Below are 17076 nucleotides of genomic sequence, written 5' to 3'. Positions count from 1 at the left end.
AGAACTGAACGATATGGCAGGCGGAGTCGTGAAGTATACACCTCCATCTTTCACAGTTCCAAAATACGAAAAGTGGGTCCATTCAGTAAACAAGTTATGGAGGAAAAAAAGAAAATACAATATGACCTCAGAAAACTAAAAGCCTAAAAAAACCAGTCAAGCTGGGTAGCTATAAAAAAATGTCAACAACGCTATCACAATTGGCACCTTGCATTTAAAATGCTACGTGACCAAGAGAGAGGGGAGACCATGCTGAAAACAATATTTGCAAAACACAGTAGAGACACTTGGACAATTCTTAATGAAGGGTTTATTTCACAGAAAGCACACTTGTCAATGACTATCAACACGGATACATGGCAACGGCATTATTCGACGATCTTTAGTGCTCCTCAAAAGTTAGAGACACATAACAAGTGTACTACAATAATACCATGGGATATTGAAACAAGAATATCTGAGATTCTAGAGGCAATATCTAAGTTGAAAACTCAGGCGTGGTGGGTCCTGATGGGCTGACCAACTTAATATTAAAAATGAATAAAGAACAATGGGCAACTTTATTCAAATCTTGTTCAAACAGATTGGTGCCTCATCAACTATTTCTCCATCCTGGTCGCACCCATTTTCAAAAAAGGAAATTGCTTAAATCCGAACAACAACTGGCCGGTTGCCTTGCTGGATGTACTCGGCAAAGTATTTGCAAACTTTTTGCAGAAACGTCTGGTGAAATGGGCCGAGGAGGTGGGAATGGTTGGTAGTAGGCAGACAGATTTCACTAAGGGTGTGGAGGTCGAGCTCAATCTCGCAATATTAAATCTACTAAAGCTTGAGGCTATGAGATACAAAAAGACGCTCTTCCTCTCCTTCATTGACCTACGTCAAGCCTTTGACAACGTAAATAGAGAAAGGTTGTGGCCACAGGGGACCCATACATTCTATACTCATTATTAAATTGCTTTCCCTTGATGACTTGGTGAGGTCTACGGTATCTGTCCCCAAGCATCACAGATTGTGATGCTTACAGAGAGGCATTCTCAACTACTAAGTAGCATGTTTCGGTATCAATTTGTGATAGGGTTCATTATTAACAATGCATTGCAAGCAGAATGACCCTGAGCCAGTAGAAATGTGTACTTGACACAATAATTAATAATTGTGTACACATTACTGTTGTACATTTATATGAGGGGAAAAAATGAGAGGCAGACACAAGGTATGTATGTTTTCACACAAAGACATTTATTACCTGAAAAGAGGTTGGGAGAATACCTTTGTAGCCCTATTCTAAAGAGGAATTTCCCTACCTAAAACGCAGACCTAAGGATCTGTCTGTGTCAGGAAGTCTGTTAAATGTTAAGCCGACCTTGTGTCCAAACGTCATGCACTCATTAACTCTGTGCTGCTTTTTTGTAATTTGGTATAGTTACTTCATGAAGGAATATGTTAACATTCCAATGGTCAATTCTTATAACAGTCCCATCAAGAGTCAGCACATGTTTTGTGAATAGCCATTCCCTCGGCTATTGCCATTGAGGAACTGCAAAACCTTGCCAGCACAACTTGTCTGTGTTTACAAATATCTGGCACTATCCCGACCACTATTAGAAAGCAGTGGTACGTAAACATATTACATCTACATTACTTTTTAAATATAATTCTGGAGTCCTAAGGGAGAAACATATGTTGTGACACAGGTGTCGACCTTTGATTGAAGTATTATAAGTACAAAATATTTCTTGAATCTTACTGAAGCAACACATGTTTACAAATATTTAAAAAAAATGTGAGGCTCCATTGACAGCAGAGTTGAGGTTTGTGTTCTGTGAGATGAACCGCTGGTGTGCCGGGTGAATATTTGGGGACTCCAGGTCACAGTGACACATCGAAGAGAAGCTTTTGCGCCCGGTGTTATGGAAAGATGGCAAGATGGCCGCCTTCTGGATGGATGGTTGTGAAAACCCAAACACTGTGAAAATTGATGTTGGGGTTGTAATGGCCTGGTCAGTGACTCCTGCATCTCCCGTCATTTGCGACTGTTCCTGTACTGTAAAGGACTCAACATTGGTGAGAAGGACTCCAGTGAGAACTAGCTAAGGTCCTATGGGAAGCCAGGCCCCAGCGAAGTGCTGCTGTGTGGCTGCACTGCATATGAAGGTTGATCTCCCCTGGGATCACACTCACGTGGGGTCACCAACACCATGTATTAGGAATGGGGCACCATCCCATTGAAGATAGCAGTTAATTGTAGAATTATATCATACTGATCAGAGTGCTTACACGCTTTGTACTCGGTATAAATATGGGGACAAACTGAAACCAAAAAAGTGATGGGTGGAAGGTTTTGAATTAATCTGAACCACTGGCATTGCTCTGGGCAACTTTCCACACCACCGTTTATTAGCACATCTGCGCCATTGCAAAAGGGATCCAGCCATATGCAAATCAGTCAGGTACTGCCACTAATGGGAGCAGCACTGCCCAAACTGCTAGGCCAAGTCTCCTCTGCAGGGAAACAAAAACCACCCCAGACAAGTTTCAACATTGTTGGGCCTCCTCAGTGAGGTGCAGCTTGGTTTCCTATTGCGCAGCTAGCAAGGGACCCATGTCTGGGCATACCCTCTCTCACACAGGGTGACAAACTGAAACCAAAAAAGTGATGGGTCGAAGGTTATTTGTAGAATTATACCATACTGATCAGAGTGCTTGCTAGCTTTGTACTCGGTCTAAATATGGGGACCATGCTTAGCCAAAGTGTCCAGCAACTTGGAATAACATTATTCAGGTTTTTGGAAGACTGAGCCTGAAGCAGGAATTAGATAGTGTTGGTTGTCTTAATGGAGAAGCCCCGATGAGGGGTTAATGCAAGGGATGCTTTCTCTCCCTATTACTACTATGAAAGATAAGCGACAAAATGTGTGCCACAGTGTTACCTTCATTAGGGACAGGTGGAGAGGTGTGCAAAATGGCTCATGGTGAGCTGATACGCCTGAGTAGCACGATGTTGTGGTTATAGGTGGAATGGCAGAAATTAAAAAGGTGAGATACTGCGTGAGATCATGGAGAAACCAACACATTGACAGGATAAGCGCTATGGCACTCATTCCCTTCCAAAATGGGCACATCTTTGGCATTTCCCAAGAAATTGTGTTCACTAGAGGGGGAGATGATGATGTGTTAATGGTTCACTGATGTAAAGGTTTATTATCTTTACCAATATAGGAGGTAGATGAAGTCCCCTGCTTGACTATGAGTACATCTAATGGGGTAACCTTGCAGTCTGGGGGCCTCGCCAAACTAGCGGGGGAAGGGACTGCATTAGAAGATCCCCTTGTCATCCCCACATAGCCCACTCCGTAGTGCAAGAGAGTGGCATCAAAACAGCCACAACAATATAAGCCCCCCAGGCCTCTGCAAAGCAGCAGCCTGCCTTAGGAAATGTTGACATGCCACCCATTACCCACGGCCAGGGACCCGATAGTCAGAAATTCTCTCTATTTCGACCATAAAGGGTGTACTATGCCTTTAAGACACAGAGACTCTGAGGCTCATCACAAGTTTGCTAGTAAAACAACGGTAATACCGGCTCATGGGTATTACCATTTCCACTGGGGCGACTGCCGGAATTACCAGCGTCAGCAGCCATCTGCTGTCATTACCAGCAGATATGTGCAGGTAATACCGGTACCGGCACCCAAACTGCCGGAAATAGCGTCACCGGAGGAATGGGATCTTCACCAGCAGGCATCTTTAAAACACAATCCATCCTGAATCTAGATTTCCTGCTACCATCCACTAGTAAAGAAGTTGCCATTGCGATGTCTTATGCTAAGAAGACCTGTGTACCAGATCTCAGGCTGAGAATATGCCAAAATTCACAGATGCAGAGCTGACTGCATTAGCGGACGCAGTGGTACAACATTCAGAGGCACTTTTGGGCACCCTAAAGAGGCAAACCAGCCAGCAAAGAAAAACAGCAATCTGGCAAGAGGTCATGGAAAGGGTCACAGCTGTGGAGGCTGTTCCCTGCACCTTAGGTATTGCCACAAGCAGTGGGATGATCTTAAGTATCGGGTATGCAGCGGCATTGCTCAGCACAGGAGGAAAAGAACTGCCACAGATAGAGGGACTTTGGCAGCGCTCTGTCTCATGCCCTGGGAGGAGATGTGCAGTACCATACTCCCCATGGAGGGCATGGAGGTAGTCGGGACCACAGAGGTAGGAGCAGGGATCCAAGGCGATAGCGGTAAGTACAACAGACCCCCATCTAAATGTCATGTCCAGATGCATGCATCCCCCAGCATAGAATGACCAAATAGGCAAGGGAAATGGTCCAACACATGTTAGTCACAGCAAATGGCCAGATCACACACAAGTGCCAGGGTACGTGGATAGATGCAGCCATGCACAAGCAACCTCGCCGAATAGTGCAGCCCGATACATGAACACACGAGAAATGCCCATGTGTGCCAAGGGTGTTCATGTCACACATTGAAGGCCTACCGCACACACAACAACAAGCCACCTTGGCAGGCCAACATGCAATGTGCTCTCCCACCACCCACATGTAGGAGCACACGTCAGAGCCAACATTCTCAAGTAATCCTCATGAAATGAGCAGGACACACATAATGTTGCATGATTGTAATGCAAGCCTGCAAACATGACCATGAGATGAATAACAGAATGCCTATCTATTCACAACAGGCACACAGTCCACAGACAGGGACTGGACCATCTACAGCTTCATCCAGTACTGCTAAGGCCACATCCCTTGCCAGCAGGCCCAGGCAGAGTTCCCGGCACGTCTCAGCCACCATCAGCACCATCAGCCCCACCACCATAAGCACCATCAGACCCATTACCCCCACACGTATCAGCACCATCACCACCTCTGCCAACACCGCCAATGCCAACTCCACCCACCACTGCAAGTGGCACACCAGTGGTGCCTGTGGCTGCTGCCATAGCCCGGCCAGTGGGCAGGGGCCCTACCACCACACCTGGGCCTGACCATGTCCCTGTCAGGGGACACAGTTCTGCCTTCCCTCCTGTGCCCACATCACCATCACAGGTGTTGTGAGTGGGTGTTTTCGGGAGGGCATGGGGAGGATGGGTATTTAATCTGATGTGGTGTGGGGCATGTCTCAAGTCCCATTTCACATAAAAAACGTTTTCACTTGAAGCAATGACAGGACATTCTCAGGGAGCAGCTGGCATTCCCAAGATGGCTGTGCACCGTGAGGAAGACAGCGTAGGGTTGCGTAAGGTTTGATTATAGGCTAGGGCAGTGGGTAATGGAGTTTTAATGATCGTTTTAGAAAGGCCGAATTATCCATTTTAATTGATCTTTCTAAATAGATCTTTTTTTGTTTCGGCTTTTACAAAACTATATTTTCACCTAATACTGGATGGAGTGCATGCCATGTCTGATGGCTGAGTAGTGCCCGTCAGTTGTTGTTTGGCAGTGTGTCATTGGGTGCCTAATCTAACGGACACTCCATAGGAGCAGGGCCCACAAACAACACTGTTGTGCACCTAGTCTTTGCACAACCCCCTGAGCCTACGCCAAGTGTGTGTGGGCCTGGGTAGCCTGTTCCGGAGAAGTATGTGCCACTGGATAGACACAGCTAATTGTGCATTACTGTACTGTGTTGTTTCCTGTGAATGGGTGTCAACCTTGGTCATTGTTGTTGTTGCTTTGAGTCATCTTCAGCCTTATCCTCTGGCTCATAGGGGTGCCCCTGTACATACATTTGATACCCCTGGGTGGCCTGGCCAGCCACTTTACTGCCATTGCATATTGGGGGTGTGTGGTGTTGCATTCTGGTACCTGTATTAAATTGTTTGTGGGTATCCTGTTGGGGTTGCAATGGCCTAGTCACTGACTGCTGCATGCATCTCCAGTCATGTGCAACTCCTGGGTGTTCTGGCCTTTCAGTTTAGGGGTGCGCTGGTGGGACATGCGTGTACAGGGACTAGTCCAGGCATGCATTTCTGATATTGCCCACCACCCTTCTGCGGGTCACTCATACTGCAAGGTGGGTGGGATTGTACATGTACTCATCCAACATCCAAGTCCCGTGTCCTCTGTGACACTCCATGTATGCCGGCAGCATGCTGCTACGCAGGACTATTGTGTTGTGGGTTGATCCTGGGAACTGGGCATAGCAGTGCGTGTTGGTGAGGTCGGCACTAGAGGTGACCTGGACATTCAGTGAGTGGAATTGCTTCCGGTTCCTCTAGACGTCCTCTGATGAATGGGGGACAGATGGGGGGGGCACAAACTCAACATGCGCACAGTCCACTGCTGCCACCACATTGGGCATGCTAGCAACGGCATAGAAGCGGGCCTTGGTGGCATTCAGCTGTGTCTGTGTGGTGGGGAGGGCAGTGTGCTGTCCCACATGGCTCAGACATGCCTCCAGCACCTGCCCTAACAATCGGTAGAAGACAGGCTGTGAGATGCCATGAAGCTGGCTCACAGAGTGCTGGAATGTGCCAGTGACTAAAAAGTACAGGACCGACACCAGATTAACCTAGGGTGGTATGGCCGTCCTGATGCCGATCCTTCTATGTCCTCCTGGCTGTGGATGAGGAGTTATGTGATCGTCTCCCTGTTGAGGCATTACAGGGTATTTGTGTATCTGTGAGGGTCCATGGTGTGGCCCTTACGTGGGGTATGGCTGCAGTGATGTCTCCTCATCACCTGCATCCTCCTCCTCTCAAATGCCTCCTGTTCCCTCTGGTGGTATTCTAGCCCCTGCAGCTCTAGTTTGGCCTGGAGCAGCTTCATGCTCCTGTGCTCTGTGATGAGTGGCAGCATGGTTATGTGAGAAACTGTTCTTGGGGTAGGTGTGGCCCTTTTGTACTCTTCATGTGTGCATTGGGTGGACCTGGGGCCTCATTTCCATCACCTGTCTGCTATGAGGTGTAGGTATCTCCACCTTGGTTTTGCCGGTATTATCAGCTATATTGCCCAGTATCACCAACGAATCCGAGCTCGTACTATCCTGGAAATACTGTTTTGCCGATAATACCGGTGCTTGTTTAAGGTTCAGTCGGAAATTCTGTTGCCAGTATTTCCAGCACTGGTATTTCCAGAATTGGGGATACCAGTGCTGGTGCCAGTAATACCACCAACAGTGTTTCTGCCAACTCATACTTGGCCGGAACCGTAAAAGTTCAGGAAAAACAGAACTACAGGCAGTTTTACAATATACCAGCAAACTCGTAATGGGCCCACCTGAACCATCTCAAAAAAACATGCAAAACCCTGCACTAGAGTTTACTGCCCTATGTGGAGATGACAGCAAGGGCCCTTTGCAAATTCATGCATGAATATATTTGCGGTGCGTGCCCGGAGCAAGTGCTTGCATAAATCTCCTGTGCAGAACATGGACTGATTTCGCGACGACCCACCAATGCCAGTAGAACTCATTCCACAAGTGGAGCAGACACAGAGGCATGGAAGGAGGTTGAATTTCTTATCCCACTGATCATAGCATTTATAAATACTGTCCCCAGAAAGTGGCAGATCACAGTCCTTGAAGCTACCTGCAAAGCACAAAAAAGACATATATTAAAACCAAGATAATGGACAAACCATTTAAGGACTTCCCAGTCAATTATGGAATGCAGGTGAACCAATTTACCCCCACCAATCCATCACCAATTTACCATTCTAGTTGCTCAACCTCACAGGGAGTCTGGCACGTGGCGGTGCTTTAGTACTATATATGCCAAGGCTCTCAGTCAGACATTGTGGACATCTAGAGAAGGAGATGCTGGTGGATGCTTTGCGATGGTTTTAGAGAGCAAAGGGCTAAACAGAGAGAGGAGTCAGGAAAGGATGAAGGGGAATCTGGCGAGTAGGAGGAAGTTGAAACAGATATGAAATTTGGAGAGGAGGTTGGGGGTTAAAAGAAGAGATGGAGATGGCAGAAGAACATCATTAGGAGGTGGGAGGAATGATTAAGGAGGAAGGTGGTAGACATCAAGAGTAGGTGGAAGGAGGCATTAAGGAGGAGGGTGGTAAACATCAGGAAGAGTCGAAAAAACACCAGGAGTTGGAGTAAATAAAATATTTAGGTCTAAAATTGGCAGAAATCAGGTGGCGGGGGAAGGGAGTTATGGAGGAGGGTGATACGCATCAGGAAAAGATTGATAAATAACAGGTGGAAGAGAGGGACAAAAGAGTTAAGAAGGATGATGTTCGATGATGATTGAAGTCAGGAGAAGGTGGTGAGAGAGGGTAAGGAGGAGGCCGTGAACATCAAGGAAAGGTTGTGAGAAAAGATAAGGAGGAAGCTTCAGGGGGAGATGGTGAGAACAATTAAGGATGAATTCAGTGAACATCATGAGGATGTGATGAGAAAAGATAAGGAAGAGGTGAGTGAGCATCAGAAGGAGGTGACAGAGGAGAGTAAGAAGGAGGCCAATGACCATTAGATGGAGGATGGTGCACCATTGGAAAAGCTGCTGAAGAAAGACAAGGAGGAGGTGGTGGGAGAATTACAGGAGGAACTAGGAGATTGATGGCTCAGGAAGGTTTGTGGGGGCATTTGAGCCGAAGGCATAGGGGATGGGGAAGACCCTGATCTAAAGGGGTTGAACGGAACGTCAGAAGAGGAATGGGAGCATGGTGCATCAGTGTGGAAGGCCCATAGTAGAATAAAGAGATGCTCAGGAACAGGGGCGTTGCTAGGGGGGGGCTAAGCGGGCTATAGCCCCTGATCTTTTGGTTGTATCCCCGGATAGAATCTCAGGAGCTACAGCCAAAAGACTAGCTAGCCCCCACGTCCAACAGTTCCGACATCAGTTTAGCCCCGGGTCTTTTCCAGACCTAACAACTCCCCTGCTCAGGAAGGGGCAGCCTCTGAGGCTTGGAGATCAGAAGGACCAGCGTGGAATACTGGGAATAGTGGGACTACTCCAGGTTCCTCAGCCGTTCCCGAAACTCCTCTCAAGTATACAGACTCTACAGATGACACTCCAGCATTATTATTATTATTTAATTTTTATAAAATGCGACACGCCTGTAGGCCTCAGAGCACTAATACAAAGAAGCAAACAAACAACAAAACATAACAACATAACATACACAAATATATATCAGAGGACAACTCATAATTACAGATAATCCCAGTAACATTAAGATGAAAGATTAGTAAGCTAACAATTAGACCTCCTTCATGTCGATTACCAGTCTAAAGTTCAAGGAACCGTTCGGCAAGTATTGACACATGCTTAGAAGGAGTGGCAAGATGCTGGTCCGAAATCCCACCTTTACAGAATCCCTATTTTCATGGGCACACCAGACAGCCACCTCAAACATGCAGAGGACCTTCAAATCAGAGGAGCAAACAACCCTGTTCTCTGACGGAGCCATGTGTATAACAAGGGGGGTGGTTACCGCCGTTCAAAGTTAAACCATTCTTAAAATGTAGAATGTTGTATTTAGAGGGAACTGTAGTGGTGTTTAGAAGTGATCACCCTATTCCAAACCTGCAAGAACTTAAACATGAACTCACATTTATCTGTAAATAATAAAGCAGATTAAATCATTCTTTATGCGCCCTTTTTAATCAGGGAACATGTGTTTATTTACATGTGATTTAAAAGGAAATCATATACCCATCTTTAGGCAAAGCAAACACTTTGTGCTACATTTTACCATGGTGTATAAAGCAACGAGATGGTAGACAATGTTAAACTCTAGGATTGTCCATTTGGAAGAAAAACAGAGGTTCTGTGTTTAGAACTATGACCAACATTTGTATTTTAGTTAGAAGGATAACTCTTGTGCATGAACCTGTCTGCAGAAGAGAGTTTGTTCCTAGTACATAAAGCGTAACTTTTTTTCGGCATAAATCTATACATTGATATTGCTCCTGTAATCTACTGACAGAGCTACAATATTATCTAATGCAATCAGTATGTGTGGCATCGGAATGTATTTCAATTCACCCAACCATAAAATGCTCACAAAAAGTAAAGTGCATTGTGTTCTGTGGGCGCCATTATGTACATGACATTAAGGTCAGGGGGAAGAAAAAAACAACAAACAAACAAGACAAGAGAGCAAAAAAAACACACTTATCACAAAATGTGGCATTATTTAGTAAGTGCACAGTCTGGCTTCATGCAGTTTAGTTTAAGCAAGCCAAATTCTGATGTTTTGTGTTGAAGTCTTTGCACATCAGTGAAGTAGTGGCCAATCCTTGGTCTGACGGAGCCATGCCAATACTTTATTACGTAAGGCATCGCTGGGCTCTTCCCCTCCTGGCATCTCTATGTTAGTGATGATAATGTTTCTTCGATACATCACAAATGCTCTTGTAGTTTTATCCATTATCACCGGCATAGCAATCACTGATCGGGAAGGATGGTAGGGTACTGGTGTAGAGTTAAACGTAAGAAAGTCTGCAAATTAAACTGGATATGAATATTCAAGACACATACATTTGAAAATCAAGGAAAGAGGTGGGAAAAGCTGAGTTAATTACACTGTAAGACAAACTTCACAAGGGGACCCATGGCGCACCCATTCATATCAACACAAATCACTCAAGAAGAGAGATTACTTTTTGTGGACATAACAATATGACACTCTTCTGGTCGTGGTGACAAAGAAAAGCAGGGACAACGTTCAGAGTGAGATGATCAATTGCAGATGTGACTGTCCAGGGCAATGATACATAACGGTATTAGCACAAGGGAAAACTTTGCCCTGGTGCAACAATGCATTGAAAGTGCTTGTTTTTTGCACTACGGTAATTTTTGCCATAGTGCTCATATCATGAAAAATTGCACTTGCCATGGTGCAAATGATTTCAAATATGGCTAGGGCAAACTTTGCCCTGGATGCTAATACAGTGAAACTTTGCACTTGCACCGGTGCACAGTGTCTGCAATCTGCCCCAGAATGCTTTGCTGATCTGCCCTAGATATCATCTTATAAGAGTCAGCAAACGGAAGCATGTCAAGATTCAGTGCGTCATCTAGAAGTCAGACTGAATGGTGGTGCTCCTCCTCTTAAAGGTACAAGCCAGATCCAGAGCTCGCTCCAAGAGAGGCTAGAAAAGTAAGCGCAAGGGAGATTCAGATGCAATCCTGGGAAAGAAGCACGAGACCTTGCTCTAGAGTTCGGGAGACCTTGCTCTAGAGTTCGGTGAAGCCGGCAAGGAGAGTTAGCTGAGCACCGGGGGCTAATACTGAGCACCCGGGGCTTATAGCTGGCTGGACTTGCAGGATGTAGCTCTTTCCTTAATGCATAGTGAGTGTCAGAAGGAAAGGACTGTTTTGCTGCAATGTATTCTTACAGTACACTGGTTTACATTTTCTTACACATAGTTTTCACTGCACAAACATTTTTATCAGTATTTCTTGACATTCGAAAGCATGTGCACTTAAATCGTTTTCAACTTTCATTTTTAATCTTTATTTCCTCTATTTTATTTACCTTGAATTTCAATCGTTGGAAATTGTTAGCTAGCGCGAAGGGTTTGGCCTGAAACTGTGTGGAAAAACGTTTAGGCGCGATTCATGGAATTTTTTGTACGGTTCAAAGTGACTTTGCACTGCTGAAAAGTGACTTTGCACTTCTGACACAAACCCTGATTGATGGGACTGTGCGAAGTGTATTGTTACAGTGCAAAGTCAGTGTAAAGTCATTATGTACTGCAAAAAAGACTTTCTACTGACTTTTGACAGTTCCATGAATCTGGGTTTGTGTCGGCTGTACAGTCACTTTGAACTGTGCAGAAAAGTCCATGAATTGGGCCCTAAAAGTGAATTGAATCAAATATTGAGCGCCCACTCATATCAAGCACTGGTGCTATCGGGGGCATAGGCGGTGGAGTGGCATCCTGGCCGCCAATTCATTAGTAGACTTTCTTTCTCGTAGGGAAGAGGAAACACATACAAACTAGTGCAAGGCTCCTGCCATCTGTTACAGTCTTTGGAGGACGATAGAGTGACCATAGTCCTCAAAATGGCTGACACGCCTAGCACCACCACCGCCGGAAGGGCAACTTCTCCTTTTAAAAAAAAATGTTTACTAGTGCTGTATCTGTATGGTGACCAGATTCTTTTTAAACCAAAAACCGGGACAATTTTCTAAAGACAATACAATCGACATAGCAAAAAGACTTCCAGAGTAAGCCATGAAAAATATATTGTAGCCCAGAATTAGCCCCTTAGAATAATAAGTAGATCATTTTCTACATGTCAGCGAAATTCGGAGCATATGCACCCCCCCCCCTTAGTTTCCATTTAATCTTCAGAGTATGCCTCTGTGCATTATTAGAGATATCTGACCTTCTGGCAGAGTACGCTCTGCTTATTTTTTTTCCGGTTTTTATACCAGATTTTCCCTGCAGATGCAACCTCCCCTTCACCCACCGTTTATAAAAGAAGTTCCCTAATAATCTTGAGACGTTTCTTGGGAAAAGGCGACATTTTGTGAAAAATCAGGACTGTCCGCCCTAAACCGAAACCTCTGGCCACCCTATATATTATCTGTCCTGCTACATAGGCGTAGATCTCTTTCCACCAAGTGATCCTTGCAATCGTTTCTATACTTTTCACAAGAGTGGGCCTTTTGTGTTTGGCTTGTAGTTTACAAGAGCAGGTCTCTTATTTAGTGTCTGAATCCATGATTGTTTTAATATGTTTCAAAATGAGGGCTGGTGATAAGATGTACTTATTAGGTCACGGTTAAACAAGTCATTGGGCCTCATTACGGCCATGGCGCTCCCGTAATGAAGGGTGCCGGTATGGGACCGACACCCTTCATTACTGGATGCCCTATTACGAGGTTGCCTTGCGGGACCCGGTAAGGACGCCTGGTAAAACCAGGTGTCCTTAGCGGGTCCCGCTAGGGAATCAGGGAGCTAGTAACGAGCCCTATGGGGGCTGAAATGGGAATGGGGATGGGTTTTTCCAATGAGGACTTACCGGGTCCTCCATGGTTTGAATAGCCCGGTAAGTCCTCATTGGAGGAACTCGGTACTGGAACCCATTATGGAGGCAGCCATGCCCTTATTAAGGGCATGGCTGCCTCCATACTCGTAATGAGGCCCATTCTCTTTTAGGAGCTCTTGTTTAGATGTTTTAGTTTTCAAGACCTGGTGCTGGTCCCTTTGACAGGAGGATCATTTTCAGTGTGACAAGGTCAGGGACCTCACCCGTTCAGGGGGAGGACAGGAATCCATCCCAACCTGGGGTAGGCACCATATGAGGCGTATGCCAGAGCTGATCTTATCCGAGAGGCAGTGGGATGGAGATTGAAGGGCCGCTGTCCACAAACCTCCCAATTATGCCAACTTTGTCCTAGGTAACAGTGTCTATTGCTCCATGCTTTCAAGCCTTGTATTTGGCAGAAGTTCTTTCTTGCTTCTTGCAGGACGCTGGCAAGCAGTTTGTCCCCAGCAAGCAGCGGGACATGGCCATGGCAACCACATAAAAACATATGCAGGGAAAAAGGGCGGGGCTAAGAGGGTTTTTAAGAGAATGGGACCCTGTGGCTTAGCCTCCAGGGTAAAGGAAGAGAACAATTGGCCCAGGATATCAGGTGCAGACAGAGACCAATGGGAAGGGGGAGGAATCAATCAGGAAGGAAGGCCCATGTATAAAACACCCATGCGGCCAGAGATAGATGAAAGGAGTTTGGGTGATGTCAGGAGGAGGGGTGGCGGACCGAGATATCAGGCAAAGTACGGAAAGTGCAGTACAGTACTTGAAGGGCAGGTTGGAGATCATGGGATAGAGCACAGGTGAGGTGTTGTGTGCGAGAGAGTGTGTGCCAAGGAAGAAAGTGTTGAGTGGCTGTTGTGAGATTGAGTGGGTGTTGGAGCAGGTGATAGAAAAAGAGCAGAAGATAGGAAAAAGCGAGAGTAAAAGGGACTAGAAGGGACTAGAAGGTGAGACGGGTTTAGAGAGAGAGAGAGAGAGACCGAATGAAAGATAGAGTGGAAGTTAGAGTGGCAGAGAGGGGAGACAGGGGTAGAGGGCAGAGGTTGGAGAATAGTAGGAAGTAGTAGAGAAGGGAGAGAGGGAGCAAGGAGAGTAAGAAACATCGGAGGGGCAGGCAGGTGACAGGTGAGAAGGAGAGTGGCGAAAAGGGTTAGGAAGAGACAGGAGAGAGAGGAGGGGAGAGAAAGGAAGAGGAGAATAGGAGAGAGAGAAGGGGGAGTGAACGGGAGAAGAAGGGAGTTAGTAGAAGGAGAAAGTAGGTGAAAGAGTCAGTGAGAGGGAGAGAAAGAATAAAGACAAAAGAGAGAGCGAGGAGAGAGAGTGTACATCGGATGGAACAAGCGAAAGGCACATCTTATCATCACTGTCACGGGGAACATCAGAGCAGGTTGCCATTACTAATTCCGGTGGTACCGAGATAGAGAAAACCACAGCCTTCAGTTGCTAACTCATGGTGCAGACTAGAGATAGATAGGAGTAGTTACCGTTCTCTAGCCATCACTGCCACATTTGGGGTGTAGTGAAGCCTGGGGCAGGGTGGAGGGACCTCTCAGGAGGTTAGAGTATTAGAACAGGAAATCCACTTAGTCTGGTCCTCCTGCGTCTGAAGATTGTCAATAACCATCAAAACTACTTATGAAAGTTGTGGAGGTTTTGAGGACATCTGTAACAACAGTTTGAATGATTTTTTTCTAGCTCTTGACCAATCATTTGTTTCGAAAAAAGCAGAAGGTTTTGTGATGAAAGAATGTGTGATGAAATAATGGGAGGAGTGGGAGAGATGCCAATATTAGGAGGCCTAGTCTGCAAAGTGCACCCCCTCTTGATAATATGATGCACTAAAAAGGTAATGTGAGAAATCATTTGGATTACCTATGAAACCCTGCTGCTCTCCTCTTGTCTTGAAGGTTCATGAATCATCGGGTCCCATCACACCGGAGGTACCAGCCTACTGACTACGAGCATGCCGCAAACTGCGCCACACATGCCGTGAGTCCTCTTGCAATCGTTTCTGTTCTTGTGCAGCTAAGATGCATTTTGCTAGGTAAGTTTGTGATGAGGAAGAAGTCAGTTTCGCAATCAAATACATATCCTTAGGGACTGGTAATTGAAGCATCCATAGGATGAAGACAAGGCTTAGCTGTTTATGCTTAAGAACATTTGTTAATTTGTCCGTTTTAATTAATTCACTAATAATGATTATATAATGCACATTAAATATCAGAAACCACAATAATAATGCTCGTGCAGGTGAGTGGGTGAGCCCCCAGCCCCCTTAGGCCTCGAGTCCTAGTACCGCTTCCACTTAGAGCCCCCTTAACCCCCCGCGTGTCCCCAGCGCAGGCCGCGTCCTTCCTGCATGCCCTAGTGCCCGCCCTTGCTCCCTCCCACCAGCCCTGATAGGCTGCCTTTCCCCATGTATTATCCCCACCTCGACCTGCACGCCACTGCCATCCGGGCCGTGCAGTTGAGTGGGTGAGCCCCCAGCCCCCTTAGGCCTCGAGTCCTAGTACCGCTTCCACTTAGAGGCCCCCCAGCCCCCCGCGTCTCCCCAGCGCAGGCTGCTGCCTTCCTGCATCCCCTCGTGCCCGCCCTAGCTCCCTGCCACCAGCCCTGATAGGCCGCCTTTCCCCCGTGTATTATCCCCACCTCGACCTGCACGCCACTGCCATCCGGGCCATGTAGGTGAGTGGGTGAGCCCCCAGCCGCTCCATTTATCGAAGCGCGGTTAGCCTTGCCCTTGGCTGCTGCTAGAGGCCTTTGGTATCATTGTGGGCATTCAAAAAGACCAAAGGCCCCTTGCAGACCCTCTCCCGCCCGGCGCCCTCTTCTTGCGTCTCTTCCCTCCCATCTCCCAACCCGCCCCCCTGCATCCACTGGTCCCCTCGACCTGCATCACCGCTCCTCCCAGGGAAGCCCATGCAGCCCACGGCTAGGGGCCTAAGACCAAGGGCGGCTTCAGCAGAAGCGGCTTCGGGAAGCGCCAGCAGGTGTCTGCAGGGGAAGCAGTGGCCAGCCGTCAACCATTGACTACAAGGTCCAGTAAGGTAGGAGTGGCCTGAGTCGGGAGTAGAGCAACCACTCTACCCCAGATTCTGAGCCACTGCTCTGTATAGACCTATACAGGTCTCTCGTCTAGCTGGGGTCTTTATCTCCAAATTGCATTGTAGGATACTCAGATTGCATTGATAAGCCTCTCTCCCACTATACGGGTCTCTCAAGTTTAGCTGGGGTTCAGTCCCCAAATTGCACTGTATGATACTCAGATTGCATTGATAGGCCTCTCTGCCGCTATGCAGGTCTCTCAAGTTTAGCTGGGGCTCTGTCCCCAAACTGCATTGTATGATACTCGGACTGCATTGATAGGCCTCTCTCCCACTATACAGGTCTCTCAAGTTTAGCTGGAGTTCATCCCCCAAATTGCACTGTATGATACTCAGATTACATTGATAGGCCTCTCTCCCACTATACAGGTCTCTCAAGTTTAGCTGGGGTTCTGCCCCCAAATTGTACTGTTTGATACTCAGATTGCATTGATAGGTCTCTCTCCCACTATACAGGTCTCTCGAGTTTAGCGGGGGTTCTGTATCCAAGTTGCACTGTATGATACTTAGATGGCACCCATAGGCCTCTCTCCCACTATACAGGTCTCAAGTTCTGCTGGGGTTCTGTCTCCAAAATTGCACTGTGTGATGCTCAGATTGCTTTGATACGCCTCTCTCCCACTACACAGGCATCTCGTTTACCTGGGGTTCTGTCTCCAAATTGCACTGTATGATACTCAGATTGCATTGATAGGCCTCTCTTCCACTATACAGGTCTTAAGTTTACCTGGGGTTCTGTCTCCAAACTGCACTGTATGATACTCAGATTGCATTGATAGGCCTCTCTCCCACTATACAAGTCTCTCTCAAATTTAGCTAGGGTTCTGTCTCCAAATTGCACTGTATAATAGCCAGCTTCCATTGATAGACCTCTCTCCCACTAGACAGGTCCCTCAAGTTAGCTGGGGTTCTGGCACCAAATTGCACTCTGTGATACTCGGATTGCACTGTTGGGCCTCTCTCCCACAATTACGGGTCTCTAAAGTTTAGCTAG

General features: G+C 46.7%; 1 protein-coding gene across 2 annotated transcripts in view; it reads left to right on the top strand.

Annotated features, from left to right (window-relative positions):
• Positions 1 to 17076, top strand: part of MMD2 (monocyte to macrophage differentiation associated 2) — a 452296-nt gene that overhangs the window by 248813 nt on the left and 186407 nt on the right. For both annotated transcript variants that reach the window (XM_069645518.1, XM_069645517.1), the window contains exon 2: positions 14886 to 14967. In XM_069645518.1, the coding sequence (XP_069501619.1) occupies positions 14886 to 14967 (82 nt within the window). The remainder of the gene's footprint in view (positions 1 to 14885; positions 14968 to 17076) is intronic.

This window comes from Ambystoma mexicanum, chromosome 2p (genome assembly GCF_040938575.1).
Source record: "Ambystoma mexicanum isolate Mex_15411 chromosome 2p, UKY_AmexF1_1, whole genome shotgun sequence".
Classification (NCBI taxonomy): domain Eukaryota; kingdom Metazoa; phylum Chordata; class Amphibia; order Caudata; family Ambystomatidae; genus Ambystoma; species Ambystoma mexicanum.
Note: the sequence above shows the minus strand (reverse complement) of the source record. Positions and strands in the feature narration are given on the sequence as shown.